The 22,992-nt window shown below is 40.7% G+C and overlaps 1 protein-coding gene across 1 annotated transcript in view; it reads left to right on the top strand.

Moving 5' to 3' along the window:
- tmtopsa (teleost multiple tissue opsin a) overlaps nt 1-11,307 on the top strand; it is a gene marked incomplete at its 5' end in the record, with an annotated part of 40,438 nt that extends 29,131 nt beyond the window's left edge. Inside the window, 2 exons of the mRNA XM_076144737.1 lie at nt 3,298-3,531; nt 10,800-11,307. Of these exons, the coding sequence (XP_076000852.1) occupies nt 3,298-3,531; nt 10,800-11,090 (525 nt within the window). The remainder of the gene's footprint in view (nt 1-3,297; nt 3,532-10,799) is intronic.
- Nucleotides 11,308-22,992: the final 11,685 nt, after the last annotated feature.

The following is a 22,992-nucleotide window of genomic DNA, read 5'->3' on the forward strand; positions in this document are numbered from 1 at the left end:
GTGACAGGTCGGCAGGGATTCAGAGGAGACGATGCTGCTTCTATCACTGCCAAGGAAAATTAACGATGGAATATTTAATTAAATCCGTGAGGCTTGTGAAGATTCTACAACACTTTCCATCTTACTATGCTCACTGAATTGTCTACACCCTTCTAAAGTCCCTGTGTTGGTTCACTGCCCATCATCTGTAACTCCATTTCAAACCGAGACTGATATAAAGTGTCTGCTCTTTGTGTTGTCCATTATCTCAAACCTGCCACTGTTTTCGTTTTCATCAGAAACTCTTGGGTTATAAGTGACTTGTGCCATCTGACACACTGACGTTCATCCTGTGTCACAGAGGATTGCTGTTTAGCATATGGAACAGATTCTCTTAAGGGGAAGTCAATTAATTCTTATTAATTAATAATTAATTATCCTTTCTTCAGCCTCCCAGCTATTGCAATCGTTCAGCAATTACTATGTTTCCTCAAATTGCCTGCAATCTTTCCCTCGTCATTTTTCTAATCGGAGTCGAGTATGAAGCTATTAGCCTTCGTTGACGCAACAAGCCTAAGGGAGTGGAATCTGAGTAATAACATGGGGGGAAAAATGAATTATCTATGAACGAAACCAATGTGTTGAGTTAAACAAGGATGAAAAAAAACTTAACATGGATAGAATTTTAATAGGACAAAAAAGACGACATTCCAAATAAATGTATCCCTGCACATCTGAGCAGCTGCGTCAGGAGAGCTGGGAGGATGGAGCCAAACTTCTGCTCCTGGCAGGACACAGTCTTCACTCCAACAAACACACTGGACAAAAATAAATTTTTTTCGCCATGTTGTCATCCTGCCAAGTTAACGACTTGATGGCAAAACAAATCTAATTCTTCTGTCAATATCTTGACAGAAGAATTAGCTTTGTTGTTTTGTCCCTGGTCTTTGCTGTAATCAATCATATTTGATGTTCTTACCAGGGAGGAAAACATGAAAAACTAATATAGAAACTAATAGTCATACTCATGGCTTGCTGCTCATGATGGGCACGGTTGTCCCACAATGCAACAGAGAGCAGACAGGGAGGAGCTACTCACAATGGGGAACAGCTGATTTGGTTCCATCGATGATCAGAGCATTTATAAACACAAATATATATGATACAATAAAGTACAGTTCAAATGCTTTTTTCTGGCATTATTATTATATAATATATCATTATTATGGCTTATTTGATACTTATTCTTGAGTGTTTTGTGTGTTTGTATGCATGTCACTTAAAATCTATTGTATATCCTCCTCAGGTGCTTAACATCATAAATTCAAAATTAAAACCTGAGCTCACAACACTATCCAGGTGAATATAATTGGCAACTATATAGTAGTATTTCTCATTTTTGCACAGTACGCATACTTTTGGCATAACTACACAGTAGGGACAAAGAAACAGATGCTCAACCAGGTGTGTAAACTTCATAAATTCAAATGCGTTCATCATCATACTGGATCTGTCTTACGGGATACATTTCTATAGGCGTCACCCTAATGTATTGTTCTGTTACACTACAACAATAAGACGAGATAACATACCCGTAACATAACATAACATGTTCCCTTTTTGTCCCACTTGCACAGTTCCATTGTAAGCCCACTGTGGGTTAAATGCGTCTTTGCACAAGATAAATAATAAAGACAATGTCAATCACTGACAGTGTGTCTGCCACAGTGAAGTCTGTATCATACGTTAGCAGTATTGCAAACATTTGTAATGCAAACATTGACTGTCTTGTATTGCATTAATGTGTTTGACAGTGAGTGACAGTTTACACCTTAGTCAGTCCGATGTGAGCTGAATCCTGCAGGGGGAGAGCGCCTCACTTTGCTATATTTTCTAGACCATTAGAGCAAATATAAACACATGCAAAGCCTATGTACAAATCTATATTACAGTAGTTGTGGGCCTGCAGATATACTGAGGGATTTGCCAAAGAGAGAGGGGAAGAATTTTTCTTCATGATTAGCTGTCAAGAGGATTTTGACTGATCTGAAATCATATTTCTGCTTTATGTGTGTATGTGCGTTTGTTCCATAATGCAGGTGTATGTTTACTTTTGTGGATCATAGAAAAACAAATTCACCCCTTGAGCTTTTCTGAAGGTGGTTCCATGGCTGTATTTGTCTCCGTGATGATGAATTTGACTGACAGCAGTGGTGCGTGTGTAGGTGTGTGTGTGTGTGTATGTACGCTACAGTCTGTGATGGTAGTGCCAGGCATGCTCACTGAGACACAAAACTGAAAAATGGAGCAGATTGATATTTATGTGTGACAGCATGTGCTTGTTGGTGCGATTGAAAAATGATCTGGTGTGTTTGTCGCTGTTGTCGTTGTTGCGTCCATGGCTTTCTTCATATTTGTATTTGTGGCTGCCTTACCCTCCATTCATGCCTGTTCTGAAAACAAATTGAGTGAGATGGTTTTGGACTGGTTTGCAGAGACAGATCTGCTGTATATCTTTTACTCCTTTGCTTTCATGAGCAGGAACTAAAGTACAGCACAGAGAAAAGTCAAGTAAATGTTTGCCCGTTTGCAGATGGCTACACAACTTATCCTGTTAAAGGGAAACAAGACAATTAGCATGAGGATGAGGACTGCATGATGGCCCTGGGACACACGTGGGCTGATGTATCACAACATAAACTAAACATACTAAATATGGCCTAAATTCAGAAATGAATGTGGGACACAGGTTCTCTCCCGACACACAAACAGCAGACACCCCCTTTCTATGCCTAACTGTGACACAGAAATGTAAATCTCCAGGTGTTTTTGTGTGCAATTTCCATTTCCCTTATGAAACCTCCTCAGGGCCCATAGAGGCCATTGTAAGCCAGGTTTGCCATCAGATTTCTGCCGTCTCGTACCAAAATACAGCACTTATCCTTGGTATCCTTGGTTCACTTTTAGAAAGGTTATTGGCTATGTAAATATACCCGACATAAACCCCTCTCTTTTAATGAAAAAGGCTCCGTTTTTAATTTTTTGTTTGACTGGGGAAATCAGAATGTGAAATCCAATGAAGGGAAAAGTACACAGCCCCCCCTGTTTGTCTTGACTCCTGTAGATGTTGAGTTCCTCTGCTTCATCTCCTCTCAGTATCCCCTTCTAAGTCTCCCTTCATCCTCCTTGATCTGCACTATTTCCTGTCATCCTCCGCAATCTTGTACTCCCCTGTCCTCTCGCTCGTGACTCTCAAAATGCAGCACAGATAAAATATTGGTCTCAGCGGATTTTTGTACACGTCTCTTCTGTCTCCAGGTGAGCGGGGTCAACGCAGCGACCAGCAGGAAGCGTGAGCAGCGTGTGCTCATCATGGTGGTGATAATGGTGGTCTGCTATCTCATATGCTGGCTGCCCTACGGCATTATGGCCCTGCTGGCCACCTTTGGCCCTCCAGGTCTGATCCCACCCGAGGCTAGCATCATCCCTTCCGTACTGGCCAAGACGAGCACGGTGATCAACCCTGTCATCTATATCTTCATGAATAAACAGGTGAGTCGTTTCAGAGTTACGTTGCATGGAAATTTAATGAATCACACAGAATGAACAAAGTAGGAATAATCCTTAATTATTCAGTGTCTTGTTCAAAATTCCACGGTAATCCCAGGCCGGGTGAGACGAGTACTATTTTGTATTCTCTAAAGTCATGCTTTTCATGTGATTCTAACAAACTACTCCAGGTTCTCACACACCCAGAGCCTGAGACGTTTAAACTCATCGTTAAATGAATTATTTTCTAATTAATGCCTTCCTAAGACAATATAATGAATCACAATAGGAGTCATTACCTTTATGAGACTTACTATTTTTAGACGAGTTTTATAAGTGTCCTGAGATCCACTGTTTTGTTCTACTACTTTATCATATTCAGACTTAGTCTCTCCCTGCTAGCTTCATATGATCGTGTTTTAGTACTACTTACTTACTCACTACATACGACGTCTAACAGAGATATGATCAAGTCAAAGTGTTTTACAAGTCCAAGTTGAGTCTAACTTCCCAAGGTCAGTCCACTCCACTGCCTCCTCCTGCTCTACCTCCTCTTCTTCCTCCTCCCCCTTCAACTGCTACTAGTATCCCCATAGATGCAGAACCTAAAATAAATTAAATATGCACTTTCTCAGTGTTGTTCATTAAATATGCAGTTGTGTACTCTTGAAAGTTGGTATGTCTGTGTATCCGTCACAAGTTGAATAGAAAAGACAGACAAACTTTTTAAACTGTCATCTACTGAAGCAATACAGGCTGCGCTGGTGCTCGACTGGCTGCAGGGTTACAGAGGCTAGAGACAGGATGAAAGCCGAAAGGCAGCCGGGCTGGGAAGTGAACCCTGATATCTGACTCGGTTGTTTCATCACTCATTCCTTGTATGATGCCTCTAATGGCCAAAACATGCTGTGCCTCATCTAGTTATGAAGCCGCTGAACGTATACACTATAGATTTGTCAAACGGCACAGGCGGACACAAAAGCCTTTAGACTGAAATAATTAATCACAGCGGACCTTGAAAGTGATGTCACATCTGTTATGCAATTCTCGCTTGTTTATGTTAATTTATTCTCACACTGACTGATGAAAGCAACAGTGTGACTCTATTGGAGCGTTTCATTCAGCAGTTTCAACTTCGTACAAGACATAATTTAATGTCCCAAACAAAGCATGAAATAGATGCAAGGTAGAAAATACAGTCAGACATCTTTTCGGTGGAAAAATGTTAAGACACACAGTTTCTACCATCCCAATAATTCATAAGAGCCAACTGCTCTTTACTGCATCTACCGGTATTCTGACAATAACTAATTGCTGTGCCTGCTGGGATTTTTAGCTGACACACAGCGTTCAGCTTTATCTCCCTTTGGTATAAAAGTCTGAACCTATTGAACCGGGACGAAATATGAGCTTCTGTTGAAAATAGATTTTAAATGTTTGGCCTTTTACAACCTGATTAATAATGCGTGTCATTTTCTCCCCTGGATATTTGACAGAGAACTTCCACCAACCAAACTCTTTTGAAACTTTTTAAAACATCCAATACTCACCTTGGATTTTGGAGGATTTATTCCAATGTGGATTTACACTGAAAAACATAATTTGATTAGTTTGACTCAATCTGCTTTCATTTGTACAGAGCACATCCTTACTGAATCTCCTCAATGAAGTTTGGCTCTTTGTACAAAAGGACATTTTTAGTTTCAAGATTTAAGCCTTTTTGTAACTTATTTCATTATGGTGAGAAAAAATTACAAAAGATAAGAGAGATTGGACTTCCTTTAGAAAACATTTACTTTGGTGTAATCTTAATCATCTCACTCTATGCTGTGTAAGGGTTTTCGAAAATATCAGACTGTATCAATTGGGTTTCCTACACTGAAGAGTACATCTTATCATCGGAGTGGAATATTTTGTTTTGCGGTACAGACTTTCCTCTGATACTGGAGATGTTTTCCTGGTAAGTCTTGAAAGTGAAACATTGCCCTTTTCCAGATTTTTGGGCAGCTGGAGGTCTAAGTGCTTCCATTTCTATCCCGTGTTGTCGTGTCACACCAGCACCAAATCTGTCTGACCTTACGGTGACATTTTACTCCTCATCATCATCCTCGTGACACCAGAGCGAAAGAGAGTGGGAGAGAGAGAGAGACACCAATGTCCTGTATGTCATTTTCAGTCTTCAATTCCTCCCAGCCCGTTACTATGGAAACTGTGAGTTGAGGCGAGTTGAAGACTAAAAATGCTGTACAGATACGAGTAGCAGCTGTTTGTCCCATCAACAATCAGCACAAACAGCTGATGTGGCCTTCAAGAACCTGCGTGAGAAAAATGATTTCTTCCGACAGAGGACCAGGAGGCTGGAGTGCACATTAAGCAGATACAACAACATGATGCATTATGTTGAAACTTTTACCTACTAGTACAGCAGGAAGTCGGTTTATGCAGACACCATTTTAGATTGAAATGGATATTAGCCTACTTAAACTTATTGATGATAGATTGTGAGATTGTAAAGCACACATGTTAAAGTTATAAACCGAGTGAGTCACCTCTGTTTACATCTCCTCACATCGTCGACTCATTTTGCAAAGCACAGAATCCTAGTCTTCATAAAGTCCCTGTTTCCATACCAACAACGGTACAGCGAGAGAGAGGTTTTGCACATTTCCCCATCATTGTGTCTCTCTGTCATCATCTTTGTCTTCCTCCCCTCTCTGTCACTCGCTAGACCTTCGCTATGGTTACCTAGTGTTAACCTTGCACAAACAGCACTCTCTTGTTCTAAATCAATCAACAGTTACATCATCATTACACAAGTTTGTCCAAACGATATGTACCAAGAGGAAAATGATCTCTAGTCTAATTCACCCAAACGTGAAGCCACCCTCTACTTCTTGAAGCAGTAGAAGTTTCTTTGCTGAAGTTCATTACCTAAGAAAAGCTATCTGGTGAATTTAAATTATGTCATTTAAGAACTCTCCTCCTTGTTTCTGTGGGTATGAGAGGGTCTTCATCTATAATCCCTATTACCTTGGCAGGCAGAGTGAGTCATTTGGCTGTTATCCACCTTAAACAGATTGTTTGTTGGGAGGATAACTGCCATGTCATTATAAAAACTCATTAAAAGAGTTTTATGTTTTTACACATTTAGGGGTAATGAATATCAACACTGTGTAATGTGCTGTGACTCTTGACACTTTGTTTATGAATACACCTGTGTACTTGCTCACTGCTTTGCCTCTTTAATTGGAATGCCACTTGAGCCGGCTCCCACGAAATTAATGCTTTGTTATTTATTTTCCAAGCGGGGCAAATCAGTGATGTATCTGGAATCATCAGGTGTTTGGGGTCTTTCAACATCTTACACCCTCCTCCAGGTGACCCAGCGGTGTCCAGATGGCCAACTAGCTATTCTGCCCCCCATGGTTCTCTTCTCTTAAGGCTCAACCATCTTGAGGCTTTCTCTGCCACTTCATAGATGAGGCCACAAGATTCTGGGAAGAACGACATGCTTGTACAGCCATGCTTGTACAGCCATGCTTTAAACTTGCCTGGCAGGCCAGACTGGTCCAATGATTTCAGCCAGCCATCCAACTCATAACACTGCAGATTGACTTGATGTACGCTGCATCCCTCAGGATGCTGTCAAACACCTTGCCTAAGCTCTTAACAGGCTTCTTGGCGATGGTTGGGATGGTTGCACCTGCGACTCCTAACCAGAGTTTGTCATCCACCTTTCCTCTTCTCGGCACCATTGATCTCGACTTGGTAGGCTTGAAACATATCCGTGCCCACTCCATCAGCTTTTGGAGTCCCTGCAGAATCCACCGACAGCCTGGGACTGAATCTGTGGTGACTTTGAGGTCACCCATGAACGCCCTGATAGGTGGCTAGTGTTGAGCTGATTTTGTTTTGGGCCCTCCGCACTAAGGGTTCAGGAGATTAGTTACATTGTTTGTTTTAAATGTTCATTTATAAGAGAACTGAGTAATTTCTCTGCAATATCCTGACCTACTACTCGTCATTTATAAACTAGTTTTCAGATACTTAATCAAAGCTTGACCTGAATTAGAAATACATTTGTGCTGTGATTTTGGGAGCCTTTAGGCAGAGAGACTTTTCAGTTTTAATTCTTCATTTTCTTCTTAATTGGAGAATTCTGCAGCAGCCAGCACAGCATACACAGCATTTTAACTGAATCCCTGAATCATTTTCTATTTCTATTTTCATTTAAAGATCTGCTGAAATGTTTTTCAGTGCTTTCATGTGCAAAACTCGATGGTGCACATTGAAAGACCTCATCAAACAAGTGGTCAACCCCGCCAGAACCAAAGATAGAGTAACATGATGCACTACAGTAAACAAGCAGCAGCGGTCATAACGAGGAAACATTAAAGCTCCAAAGATCGTCTCAGTCTCACATCAAACTGTCAATTTTCTCCTGCAGTGATAATAACGCCATATTTGATCAGAGCTGATAGGGTGTCAGACTGAATTTACTCAGCTAGACTGGAGACTCTACACTCTACACTCAGCTAATAAGAAGAAAACTATCGTCAGACCAAGAGACCTGGTTCTCTATCTCGTAAATTGCATACATTTGTTAGAATTCAATATTGAAATATTCCCTAATGTTGGTAGCAAGACAGCAAAAGTTATCACAACAAACTCATTTCATCTGTTCGTCCTCATTTGTTCATCCCACTCTGCAGTCTAGACAGATTTAAAAAAAAAAATACCCACCCATTGAATATGAAAAATTGTCAACCTTGTATTTTGCAGTTTTGATCATTAGAGCCAGAGAATTGCCTCAGGCTGGTGTCTGTGGCATTACAAAAAAAAATGCATGCCTCATTGCCCGAGTTGATGCATGACATCTGACCTCGCTTGTTGTCATCCTCAACCAGTCGAGCATCAACACAGATCAGAGAAAGCATCAACCCAACCTGATGTGACCAGCATGGGATGAGACCTCCACACCCTCTCCCTCCACATGCTGACAGTACACCTCTCTGCCCTCATCTCCCTGTCATGCATCATCCATTTACCTGTCACTCCCTACACCTTTGCCCCGGCCTTACTCCTGATGCTTCTGTGTATTAGCCAATCAAATTCAACATCACCTCACTTTATTACTTGTACACAGTGTTTACATGCAAACAGCACTCTACCATTATGCCTGCACTGCAATTCAAGCAAAAATAGATACATAAACAGTATAAGGAAAGAACTAATCAGCTTTTCTCCGAGCATACATCATACCTCACATGATTGAAGAATGTGGAAGGCCTGTTGAGGAAATGCACACAGAGCTGACTGGCTGTGACTTTACATGTCTACGTAAATCGATTTACATTTGGAAAATCTAGGTCTGTTACTCAGAGTAAGGTAACTTTGATTTAGACCAATTTCAATCGTAATAAGGTGTTTAATAACTGTATGTATGATCAACATTGTAACATGCATGTAGTTGAGTACAGGACGGCATGATCAATATATGAACACATTTCATCTATTCTATCAAATCTGTCTGTAAAATTGTAAAACATTCTTGAAATGTCGCCAAGCTACGCATTTGATTTGTGTATCCGCACACCAACACAACAGGCTCTCAAAGGGTTTCACCATCTTTTGCATCTCGTGAGAAAATGTAGTAGACTATAAGTATACATGGAATTCGAGAAGTATACTAAGTATACTACGTTTACTCAAGAGTGGCGACTTCTGAGTCCACATGGACAGGAGCTTGTGAGGATGAGTTGAGAAAATATTCAATTGTGCTGTAATGCTTTTGTAGTGTGTTTCTATCTGTATGTCTATGTGTGCATGCAAACCTATGGAAATGCCTCAAAATTAAAATATAGATATATGCTTTGTGATGCTTTCAACCAACTGCTGCAGGACTCACTCAGATGTAGGGCCATTAGAATTCACCTCTGCATCCTTAAAGCAGGGCTATGTCTGGATGACTAGGACTAGGGTTACAATGCATAGTTACACCAGACTTTGGGAAAAGATCCAAATGACAATGAGACAATAATGTGATGGCAACTTGTGCTTGTTACCTATAGCCCTGAAAGTGTGTGTGAACACTGGACAAACATTGTTCTACTTTGTGGGCCCCATTACAGCCCTGCTTGGGTGCAGGGTCTAATATATCCATCCTCACCACATCACAAAAGGCAGGGTTGTAGTGACGTTACCCAGCTCACTTCACAAAGCCCAGCTACAGCATGTAGAACATGCATACAAGAGACCCTGAGGAACCACCGACTGGTACAAAACCTATAGGATTATCACATATGGCTCCCCCTGAATCATGTCCAACTGTGTTCTGTCAGCCCTGTCAACACTGAGGTACATACGCCTGAACAAAAAGCCCACAGGCAATGTTTTATGCCTGCATCCAGAGTGTGTAGATTCTATCCCACTATTGCCACTCCCCACTGTCAGAGGCGATGCAGGATTACCACTATGTGAACACAATTGTTCTTTTTTTGCATTTCTCTATTTCAACATGTTGATCTAAGGGGGCACAGTTCTTACAATGTTCCACACTTCAAGTCACTCCAAGAAGCTTCATTTTAAATTAGACATTAACAATTTGCATAGAAATAATACCTGAGGACATTTACCTAGACAGCATAATGAGCAGTGCATAAAGTAAATCAAGCAAAATGTCTCTGTACTCAAACCCTCGTAAAAAATGCAGCATGAAATTAAAAAGTACCTAATGGAAATCTTCAATTATAACTTTTCACAATGGAAAATAAGAAAGTCGACAAAACATACCCATCCACACACACACACACACACACACACACACACACACACACACACACACCCCCTCACCTTCAATTATTGTTTTCCGCATTTGTAAATAATGTATCCTACCGAGAGTGCAGTAATGATCTAATTATTCTACCTATAAGTGAGATTGTAATTGGTAGAACATTTAATATAAATTGGGAAATTATGAAGCAGGGGAGGTCATGATTATCCTTAAGCTTCATTAGAAGCAGACAAGGGGGAAATTGTGTGGCAAATTACATTTCTATTGAGAATCACAAGAACTTAAATGAACCTTGTCAGATACCATTACACCCATTATACTGTGCAAAATGAAGTGATCCCAGTTCAGGGGAGATTGTAGCAGGCTACTCATTACAAACTCTCTGTGATCTTTTGTCATCTATGAAATGATGTGTAAAAGTGTGTACAGTACAATTCTTGTTCATGTATGTATTTATGCCCCCCACCCCCCTCCACAGTTTTACAGATGTTTCCAAGCACTGCTGCGTTGCGAGGCTCCTCGACAAGGCTCCAGTTGGAAGAGCTCTTCCAGGGTCGCCACTAAGGTCCTCAGGGGCGGGACAGTCACCTTTCTCCATCGTACCAACAATAACCACTTCTCAGTAATGGTAGCCTCTTTGGGCCAACCAGCTACCACAGTGCCCCAACTGGGCCCCAACTGTGACCCAACCGCTGATATCAGCAAAGACCCTTCGTCTGGCATCCACCAACCAGTTGTGGTGTCATTAGTAGCCCAGTACGACAGTTGATGAGTGCACACAAACATGAAATCACAAAATCCCCAGGAGTGAAGTCATTAATAATAATGAGAACAATGTCTGATCTGGGACACTAGGGAGACTGTGACTAGACAATAAGTGGGTCTGAATCTTTGTTTCTCTGTAGATTTGGACTTAGGTTGTTGATAGTGTTGGTGGGTCCTGTGACACGGGTCACACCCTTTAACTCTTGCTACGTTGTGGAAAACCAAAAGGGGTGGTTTCAGCCTTGGTTAAGCGTTGTAATTCAGCAAAATAGTGGCACTTTCTCTATTTAAACTCTTAGATGTTGCTGTAGCATCAGCGGACGCATCAGCCCCATTGACAAAGACCTATTTGTCAGAACCTGTGCCACCACCAAACATGGACACTAGCAAATGACGCTATAACTATATTCTTCTGTCTGCTCACCTATCAGCCTTGTGCTATTAATATATCCCTGTCATCCAGCATTACAGAAAAAAACAGATTCTCTCACAAAAGAAAATCTAAGCCTGATAATCTCTCTAGTTCTCTTAGAAAGGCCTCTTTTACTTCAAGGCTTTAGTGCACTGGACAGATACAGATACAGATACTAGCCCTCACTGAAACCTTGATCTATCCAGAAAACAATGGCTACACTCTCATCTAACTTCACCGACTCCCACACACCCTGTTCGATAGTACAGGGAGGTAGTAGAAGTACTGAAATTTACTAAGCTTTCACCTTTAAGCAATAACACCTCCTTTTAAAACCCCTCTAAAACTGTTTGTGGTTGTCATACAGTACCCATCAGGCCAGCGAGGGAATTTTGTGAATAACTGGACATGTTACTGTGAGCCATTCCTCACTGAGTCATTGGGGGTATGAACATCCACTTACAAAAATCACAAGCAGTTGTCTTTCTCTGCTTTCATCATTTGATCTGAAACAGGCCTGCACCCCAGGACCTGGTCTTGACACTGAACTGCTCCACAGCACAGTCACCCCTGTACATCTGTCAGACCACTACTTTATTCAGTTCATAATTTCTTTACCTGAGTATTCCCATCCAACCTATGGTCTCAATCAGGATGAAACCTCCAATCCCTCACACCGGCTCAGCTACTGTGGACATCATGAGGTTTCAGCTACCAAGCCTCCTCAACAACATTGCATGGCTTCACCTAAGTGAGACAACATAAGCAAGATAACACTTTACTCTTTTCTAGCCACCTCACTCAACAAATGTAGTGCCCTCTCCCCCAGGCCCGCCTGTATCGTTCCCACATGCCCATGGCTCACTGACACCAACACAAAGAACCTTGCAACACTCAATCACTTGGCCCAATCATCTGCTCAAATGACTTCTCTCACCATGCACGCAATCATGCTGGAAACTCTTCCTGTCCTTCCCGCCAGAAGACTGCATGGTCTCAGCACAGGTTTAAGCATGCCTCACTAATATTTCAGCCTAGAGGAAGGACTGGCACCTTCAGCTTAACCTGTCAAAGACTGAGCCCCTTGTCATCCCAGCCAATACCTGCATACAACCACCAATTGGCCTCTAGTTTGACTCCTCTCAAACTAATCCCATTAAGTCTGCCAGGAACATGGGTGTCAAGTTTGATAACCACCTAACCTTGAAAGAACATGTTACCTCAGTCTGTCGGTCATGCTGATTACTGTACAACCTCAGGACCTCACAACCTATGCAGCACAGCTCCTGCTACAGGCTCTTGTCATCTTGCCCTGACTTATTGGCAGGTCCTTGATTCAGGATTATGCTCCCTCACGCTCCCGCACTCCTGGTGCCACCACCACAACAAGGCCTTAAAATCTGTGAAGTCTGTAAGGGTTGGGATTGAGACAGGACTGTCCTCAACACGCTGGACAATTGGATCAATAACACCGCCAAAATATGCAAAACATTTGCAAACTTAACCATCATTTATAAGCTTCAAATGTGCTGGAAGGATTGACTACTACCTCTAAGAAAGGACATGCAGATTACTGTACAACCTCAGGAAAATCTGACCCTAACTGTCTGAGTATGCAGCACAGATCCTGGTACAGGCTCTTGTCATCTCTCCCTGCCTACTGCAACGCATTATTGGAAGGTCTACCGGCATGTATATTCTAACCATTACAAATAATACAGAGTGCAGCAGCACGTCATTTTGCTGTTCATATCTCTCCATTGCTTGCACAGTACAAGTTGTTGATGCTAGCCTTCAAAGCAGCGTCCAGTATGGCACCGTCTTATCTGAATTTTCTCATTCAGGTTTATGCTCTCTCATGCTCCCTCATGTTCACTCGTGCCAATGAACGGCATTTGGTGCCACCACCACAACGAGGCCTTAAATTTCTTGCCAGACAATTCTCCTTTGTGGTCCTAAGGTTGTGGAATGAGTTACCAAACCACTGCATCCCTCTCTGTCTTTAAAAAAAAAAGCTAATAACCCAAGTGTTTTGAGAACACCTTCATACCTTATTGCTACCTATTTATTTTGTAAAAAGAAAGAAAACAACCCCCTCACTTTCCATCTATACCGCTCCATGATCTGTCTCTCGGCACTATGTCCTGTTGTCTGTGTAGAACGTAGCTTGGCACTTACTCTTCTTGTTCTCTCCGGACTAGATATCTGCTTGTGCTGTATTCAAATCTCATGTGTACATCGCTTTGGATAAAAGTTTCAGCCAAACGACTAAATGTAAATGTAACTGGGACAGGTGAGGCTTTGAGAACAACAGCCCTGTGGTCCATATGGATTTAATGCTGTTGTTGCATCAGCCATCATCCTGCTGTGGGAAGGGAAAGCTTAGCCTGTCCCTGGACAATATGAGCCAAAATATACAGAAGCTCCCAGTTTGGGATTCTCTGCTAAGACTGTACCTGTATATCTGAATAGCAAAGAATAAGCATGCAAGGATTTTTAGATGGGGGGCACAACACAATATGAAGGAAAAAGAATTTTGTATAATACTGAATGATTTCTAAGGTATTCAATCACATGAATTGAATAATTGTTTGACACTTTGAAATGCATCTGTTTTTAATCATTAATGATTGAGGAATGCTGACTTTAAGGGGTTTTTTGTTAGACTTTGAGGTAAATTTGATCACTTTAATAGTTTGTCAACACAGTTTTTATTTGTTGATTAATTCCATAAAATGTCTCAATAACTACATTTACTTGCACAGCTGATACTAGTCTGACCAAGACCCTCAGTCAGCTGAGAGTTCGATTTTTAAAAATGATCTCCTTAAACCCAAATTTCAGGAAGCCTCCTAGTCTAGTAACTATTATTGTCAGTAATCTAAGAAACTATTTGCAGTTCAGTGCCTTGTCATCGTCAGCAATGTGGATAAATGAATGTTAACACCTGCCAAAATGTTTAATCCAATCCAGTGGTGAAGCTGCTGTTTATGGGGATTTAATTGCACACATATTCTATTAAATGGCAGCATTAAAAAGAAAATGTAAATATCAGTTAAAGTAGATATATATTCTAATGGATGTTTTCTTGAGCATTAATGGAATAGTTGATAGATACTATGACTGTGTATATAGACAGTATATAGATAGAGAAGAAGATAAAGATATACAATATATGTGTGTAAATATAAATAGTTTGCCATGTGTTTGTCTGCCTCTTGTTGAAATGTTTGCAAATTTTTTGACATTGCAGCACAGAGTTGCTGGAAGCCTTGCATTTATGTTTTGTACTCTTTAAATGAGTTACAGATGCACAAAAAAAGTTCATGACAAATTTAGGAATGACCATGATAACCTGTAACGCTGAAAGAGATAAAGTTAATTGAATGGGGCAACAGCAAAACACCTGCAGAAAAAGGATGGACTTAAGGAAACCACTGCTCTTCAGAAACACTGCAAGACAAATCAAGATTGCAAAAAGCTGCCACAACAATTTTCGGGCATTAGTTCTGTGGAAAGATCAAATGTTGAACATGTTGGCAGAACATTGTTTGCATGTTTGCACTCCAGCACCAGTTGTGAAACGTGGTGGTGGAACCGTTACGGCTTGGAAGAAGATCAGAACACATTTGGTGAAGAATAACAAAATCCATTCCAAAAGGTCCTGAACTTTGTCTTGTGTAACTGGTGTGATACTTTGACCAATACAATCACAGTGTCTGCTATTCATTTTTTAGCATAAACTGGTTTCTAGACGCTGTTGAGATCTTGTATACATTCATGTCCATGGGTTAACACCAAAGCTGGAGAGATGTTTCCATTTTTAAAGGATGATGTTCAATAAAGATTTGTATGTAAAGTAATGCTCGGTAAGGTGCTGTCTCTTTGTTGATGCTGTCTCTCTTGATTTGCCACCAAGTTGAATGGTCAAAAGTAATTCTCACAGTGCTCTCTTCTTTAATATCTTAAACTTTTTTAGAGATAAGTTACCTAATGTGAATTTAGCAAGCTGCTAATGCAATAAATGCCCCTGATTTAAGTTTTCAGAGGAATATTAAATTACAGGTCAGGTCATTATAGGTTTTTTGGATGGGCGAACATCCCAGTGTTGAAACACACACACAAAATCCAATTAGATGTTTGAGGACTGCCTAATCCGCAATCTATCCAAACTTGTTTTTAATCACCAAGACAAAAGATGTTTCTGCCTTTTTTTTGCTTGGTGGCCCAGTGAATTATGCAGATGTGGCCTTTCTCTCATTTTACCTAAATTAGTTTTAGCAAAAAAAAACTCAGTTCGGACCCTTAATGTCTTACTTGCATTTTGCCTTCAATCATTTTACAGAATATTATATTCATGTAAATAGAGTGATTGTTTTGTATCTGCATAGCATATTAAATAGGTCAACATTGTTAGACTGTAACTTGTCTATTTAACATTCAACATGTAGACTGAACTTTCATTGTTAGTGGGATTTAAGGTTGAACAAATCTCTTTCAGGCTTCATTGTTCTGCTTGTTATTGTCGATGCTTGGTCTCTGGTCTCCACAATCTAGCCCCCAGTGATTGAAGATAAAACAGGCCATATTGTGTTAATTATTAAGTGAGAGCTGGGAGCAAGATATCTTATATCTATTTCTGGATGGACCCAAAATGCAGACACCAACCACAAGACTTAAATCGTGTTCGAAAGGAACATTTATTGCAATCACTTGTGAACTGGGAGAAGAGCTGGGAGATAATCTGAGTCAGTGTTCAAATGAGTAGAAAGCTGGTGGCAGTAGCGGGCACATGCAGGCAGGAAACGCAGTGAGCAAGAAGACATAGCTGGAGAAGCACAGAGCTGACTGAGCAGTCGGAGCTGTGGAAAAAAATCAAGGTGATAAAACTATCTGGGGAAGACTGGAGGTTGAACCGGTGTTTAAATACTAACTAAGTCTGATTGTAGCTCGTGGCTCACAGCTGTGCAGTGGACTGGTGCAACACAGGAACCAGGTAGCCACACTCAACCAGGCAGAGACAGACAACACACAGGAGCAGACAGACAGAAATGAAGAAAATCACTAGGGAGGAAGACAATCAGAGTAAAACCCTAACAGAATAGCCTCAAGCCATCCAGCCATCCACCAGGACCGAAGCAGTGCCTTTTGTCACCAAGCATCTTCAGCTTTAGGCAAAAACAGGAGACAGTGACTTTTCTTGAGTAAAAGCTGTCTACTTAAGGCTCACAGCCAAATTGATTTCTCTCTCTAACACACACTCTCTCTCTATGTATGTGACGTTTTAGCTGTGGATTATGTCAAAGGCTCCTTGATTCGATCAGTCAAGTGGAAACAAATAGAACATGGTGGAAATCCAACCATTTATCTTTCTATCAAAGCAATACTGCAGATTAAATCTTTAGCGGCTGCATATACTAATATGAATTACATATAACAAGTAATTTGTCCAATCAATTAATTATCCAAATTACAATACAAACCTTAAAGCAGTGAAGCACTAAAGTAACTGTTTTCTTTGACACTTACTTCTAATGGTTCCTGCAGCACAGGTGGTGCAGTTCTATCTTTGGCTTCTGCTACACAGGCCAGAGTAAAGCTGGCTGGCTGCCCTGTGACCAGTGGGGTTGGCCACCACTTGATGATAAAACACATTTTAAATGAATGCAGACAGCACAGGTATTCCACAGTTAATTGATTAATTAAGTCCATTGCTGTCCACCCTGAACTGCTCACTGAGAATTTCCTCTCCGGCTTTCCACCCTGGACTGCCCAGATGCTTCTTTGTAAGGCAGGACAGGATTGGGGCTCATTTGTAGGATCGATTCTTTATTGCCTTTGGCTATTAGAGGATTCTGATTACATCATAATTTATCTGTGCACTTATCATATTTGTATCCTACTTCACATATAGCAGCTTCACCTTTGGTTCAATACACAATCACGTTTGGGCGACTTGGAGCGACAAACTAAGGTTGTGGAAGCACAATTTAGTCTATTATGTGGGACCCCTACCCTATGAAATTTAAATTAAAACAACAATTATTAATAATATGGCAACTGTATGTAAACTTTGCTCAGCATGCTGAGAGTAACATGTGATTCCCCAACATCAGCCAGATGATTCTCTCATGGTTGACAACAACACAGAACAATATTTGTAGGACAAAACCAGAACTCCTGCTCATGTGTCAGTTGTACCATGCTGGGTGACCAAGCATTAGAACCGAATGACAATACCGTGTCTGGAGGGACTGACTGTGTTTGTCTAGGTAATCTAAATCTACAATTGGTCCTCTGGGAACTTTATAATAGAAACTAGATAATTGGTGTAACGGGATAATAGACAGAAACGTGAACAGGCTTAGGCATGGGTAGCATTAGCTGTGGAACATCCAATTTATTTCGTCTAGTAGTTTTCAGTTTTTCCGGCCTCGGGCGTAGGGGTACCTGGGCCGGTGACAAACCTGCTGCACAGCTGAAATAGCTGTGATAACGGATAGAGGTTTGGCATTAAATATGTCCATAACAGATAATACGAAGAAAGTACATTCCATTAAGACCAATTCACAAGTTTCCTTTAACTTTAACACTACTACACTACACAGGTGCGTTAGCTTTTGCAACGATCTAATTAAGTACATGTTCATCTCTTAAACCTTATTTATGTACATGACAATCAAGGCATCTTTACTGACCTGTGATAACTAACAGAAGACACACATTGAGCTGGTGTTAACTTCACGATAGGAAGCTTTATTTCTTCCTCAGTGTGCCGTTGCCTATTTATGCTTTAACACTCGAGCATCAATGCGCCATGTAGCGGCCTGAATTTGAAATAGCAGTGTTGTGACTTCTTATGCAATGAAATTACATGTGTGAAAGATGGAAATAAAAAAATAAAATATTGAATAACAATATAATGGAGGGAGGGGGTGCTCGTGCTGCAATTATACCTGCTTTACTTATTTACTTAGTTACTTTAGACTTTTTGTTATTTTCTGCTCTATTTAAGCAGAATTCCCCTCTTATTAAATGTGTATAAAATAAAGCAAAAACATAATTTATAGCAAATAGCAAAACTCTAGAGACCTAAGAAGATAAATTTATTTCTAAAAACCTTTTTACCGCTCTGGTAGATCGTGGGTTAAACAGAAGCCTCCAAGGTTGCTTCTATCTATCTATTATTCAATCCTCTAGACTAGAGACTTGAATGATAGAAGCACTACTGAAAATCCTTGCATGGATGTTTCGCACCCTTGAACAAATACATAAACCATTCCTGTTGGCAATAGAGAAAGATTTGCTCCAAGGGCCCAAGCTGTGGTCATTCAGGCCAGAACAAGCCAGCCGGATTAGAAGTCCTCATGGATCCCACATTTTGGACCTCAGCCGAAAAACACAACCAAACTGAACTCATGCATAATATAAAAATAGACCCAAACACAAAATGCACCCAGTGACACCTGGACCCAATGTTCCCTCTAAGCTGCGCGCGTGCGCAATCGCGCACTACTCGCACATTCTCAGCGCACAAGAAAATCTATGCTGCGCATAAAATAAAATTCAACATAAACTGTAAATGAATTAGACCAATAACCTTTTTTTCTGTACCATTTTGCAATGTAACTCAGTGAGTGACAGGTGTCACTTATGCTACGCGACGATCGCGGACAGCCCCCCCCCCTTCAGATGTTGCTCACAGTGGTCCTCAGTGTGCTCAAGGAGCTTGTGTGTATGCCCAGACACATGAAAAATTAGAGGGAACATTGCCTGGACCCCACATAAAATAGACCTGAGCCAAGAGGGACCTCTAAGCTAGATATAGTATCTTTGACAGGTTGAGTGCATTAAGCCCCATCATGTGGTTTTAATTAAATCCGTGGGAGTTCGTAATCAGGTCTCGTGGGGTTTGAAAGACCATCTTTCCTTTGAGATTAAGAAAAACTGGAAATAGATCCCATGCTGAGGGTTCCCCTCTGAGAGGAAGTTTGTTGAATTAATTGATGCCTTGCATGTCTCTGAAAAACAAATCAGTGTAAGTCATTGTATTCTGTTACATGAAAACACAAAAGAGTGATTGGTTAATCAGAAGAGTGAAAACTTGAATCTATTAATAATACTGAAATATCCAAATGTCAAGTTAAATGAATGTCTTGTGTAATGTATCACACTGAGATGTTCTTTCCTTGTGTGCTATTTTTAGAACCACTGTGAATCTGACATAAGAACAAGTCTGGCATTTGAAGACAGAGGGAAGAAAATCCATTTAAAGTGTAAAAAGGAAAAATAATTGAGGTGGCTTTCTTTGTGTGTATGTCACAGTGATTTATGTTGAGGCTGCGCAACTGTGTAATCATTCAAAAGCACAAGCTGGGTTGTGGAATTTACTTACTTAAGCAATGACTGGTGGGCTTTAAGTGTGGAATGTGACGAAAACTAAAGGTTAACATGCCTGGTGGTGTCCATCATCCTGAGCAGATTGAAGACTTTGGCCAAATTAAGACCAACTGACCTCAGAAATCTCTCTCCAATGTGATGTCTGCACAAACTACACACCATTGTGTAAGATGTGGATAGAGACCGCAGCGTATTTGTCACTTCTCTGAATAAAAAGATCATTTGTGACTCATGTAAGTATGACTTTCAAACATCGCCCACTAACCTTTGTAGGGTGACAGGGAGCTGGAGTTCATTTGATCATCGACAAGGCAATCACACACAGACAGACAAAGTTACACACACATTCATACAAACAGACAATTTCAAGTTTAAACCTGCATGCACTTTAGAAAGATTTGTGTGAGTGTGGAAACAGCCAACTTTTTCAAACTTCTACTTCACCCTTCACATGATCTTGCATATGTGCACTTGGCACTTTCAGGTGCTCTTCACTTAGTGTGTATAGAATCTGCACCTACAGCGACTGATATGAGCAGATGATGAAATTATCTTGCAAATGCTGGTGCACACTCGCATCTGTGCAAAGAATAATTTGGCCTTTAATGAGTAACGTGATGAGCATGAGCAGATGGCCTGAGGTTTTCACAGATCAGAAAGGTTTGTCTGTGACTGGGAACTCATCAGTCACCGACTTAATCATGACAGAATTAAAAAATTTTACATTCCAAACTCCCCTCATCTTGTCAAGATATATACAACTTGCCCAACAAACAGGAAAGTGAGGTGGACAGTGAAGAAATAGGGTGAAAGAGGGGTATTGAGGATAAAAGTTCTCTATAGAAGGATCTGTGTGAGGACTCCAACTGAGGGTGAAAACGAAACAGCAGCAAGATAATTCATCACCCGCAGAGTGAAAAATTAAATTTCATCACAGGATTTTCAAGCAGTTCGGAGTTCTGAATTTTTCATTTGTAAAAGCGTCTTGCTGAGGGTCAATATTTGAATTTTAGGTACTGTTGTAGAAAATGTGATTGGATTTTGGAGGTACTATTGCTGAAGGGATTTTTGTGTGTAGTCCAGCTCATTTGTTCGTCATTGTGTGTGTGTGTGTGTGTGTGTGTGTGTGTGTGTGTGTGTGTGTGTGTGTGTGTGTGTGTGTGTGTGTGTGTGTGTTTGTGATACTCTAAACAAGCACTGAGATGAACAGCATGCTGACATTGTGGAGTCAGACCATGAGCCTCGAGTCACTGCACTCTTGCCATCCTATTGAAATTCACACACAAGCACACACACTCACACATGCATGCACACACACACACACACACACACACACACACACACACACACACACACACACACACAGACACACAGACACACACACACACACACACACACATTCCAAAGCAACAGTCAGAATCGGAATAATTCCATGGTTGATAAACTTCAATTTCCAAGTTTACCCTCTGATTATTCAACCAGAAATGTTTTTTGGAGCATACGGCTGAAGATTATTCATGTGAATGATTTAGAATTGTTTCTCAAAATGAATCAGACTTTGGTGGCAGCACGATGTTTGACAGCTAACATGTACAACAGACTCCAGACAAGTGAGTGAATCATTATTTGGTAGCTGAAACTGGCTGGCATAAAGTCAGATAAGGTGATCGGCTGTTTCTCTGACTTCTCTGCCTTTATAGGAAGACTCAGCTGGCCTCATAGATCAAATTCTGTTTATTGATCATGTGAGAAACTATTCAGTAACTGTCAAAGGGCATTTGTGGCTGCAGAAAGGGGATAGCTGGTTGTCTTTGCCCTTTAAGCTACAGCCCATATTCCCCCAAATGACCAACTGATGATGTCACTGTCTATGCTGAGTCTCCATTGTCACAAGGCCAAGATAGTTCAGCCAATTTTGTGCCTGATTCCCCTTGCTGACCATCAGTGGCAGATTCATATTGTTTGTTGCCTGTCAGATGTATTGTTGTCAGATGTATCTGCACTGTGAGGTATGCTAAGAGTGTATCTTATTTCCTTGGATCTGTTTGGAAGCACATCAGTGCCACACCAATGTCCAAATCGTAAATATTTAACATGTTCAATATTTACAATCCAGTCCATCCCAACATGCTGTAGTTCAGGGCAAGCGAGCACACAGAGAATTGCAAATCGAAAGCCAAGCTGACTAAAGCAGAAGTGGTCCTAAATTGACAAATCGTAATGTTTGTTACTCACCTTCCAGCCTGTGTTGTCATGTTCATGATCTCTCCATGACTTCATTCGCTTTTGTCTTTCTTCAGTTTTGTGTTACAATGCAGAGAAGTGCAACTCCCAGCAAAGCTTATTGTTCCTACTTACTTTACACTATTGTTCTTTAATCTACAGTTGTGATGGATCCAGGTTGGTAGGAGAGAGTCTGCTAGATTAGGAATGAAATTGTTTAGTGTGTGCTGAGCTGTTTGACGAACTGTATGTTTGCTTTGCACAGACTAGAGGAAATAAACAGAGAAATGTAACATTATATGTGGTTCTGTTGGATGTCATATTGTTAGTGTATAATATGTTTAACATCTGAAAAGATTAGAAAAATCTGTTTGGTAAATCTAATAACAGTTGTATCCTCATAAAGGTGCAGTGCTTACAGTGGACTCTAACCCGTCACTGCTCCTGAGAGACACAATCTAATTGCTGTAATGGCAACGTAAGAGTGCAATGACACAAAGGCACCAGCTTATATAAAAAGTATGAATCAACACAAAGAACAAGGAATTCACTTAGACTCTTCCCTGCCCTTGGAACCCAGACACACACACACACACGCACACACACACACACACACACACACAGCGTCCTCCAGCATTAGTGACGTGCTGCATGCTGGGATGTTTCTTGCATGATGCCCAATGATGACAAACTGAAATTATAGACAGATTAAACCTTGGAGTTTTATAAACCCTTTTCTAGCATAGCAGCTTGTGCAGGTGTACGGAATATAATTACCTGTGAAGATCTGATAACAAATGAGGCCTCTCACCAAAATAAAGTAAATAAAATATAAAGGTGATAAAGTACCTTGGTAAGTTGCTATTTAATT

This window comes from Genypterus blacodes, unplaced genomic scaffold (assembly GCF_046128005.1).
Source record: "Genypterus blacodes isolate CSIRO-AG114 ecotype Tasmania unplaced genomic scaffold, CSIRO-AGI_Gbla_v1 ptg000029l_1, whole genome shotgun sequence".
Classification (NCBI taxonomy): Eukaryota; Metazoa; Chordata; class Actinopteri; order Ophidiiformes; family Ophidiidae; genus Genypterus; species Genypterus blacodes.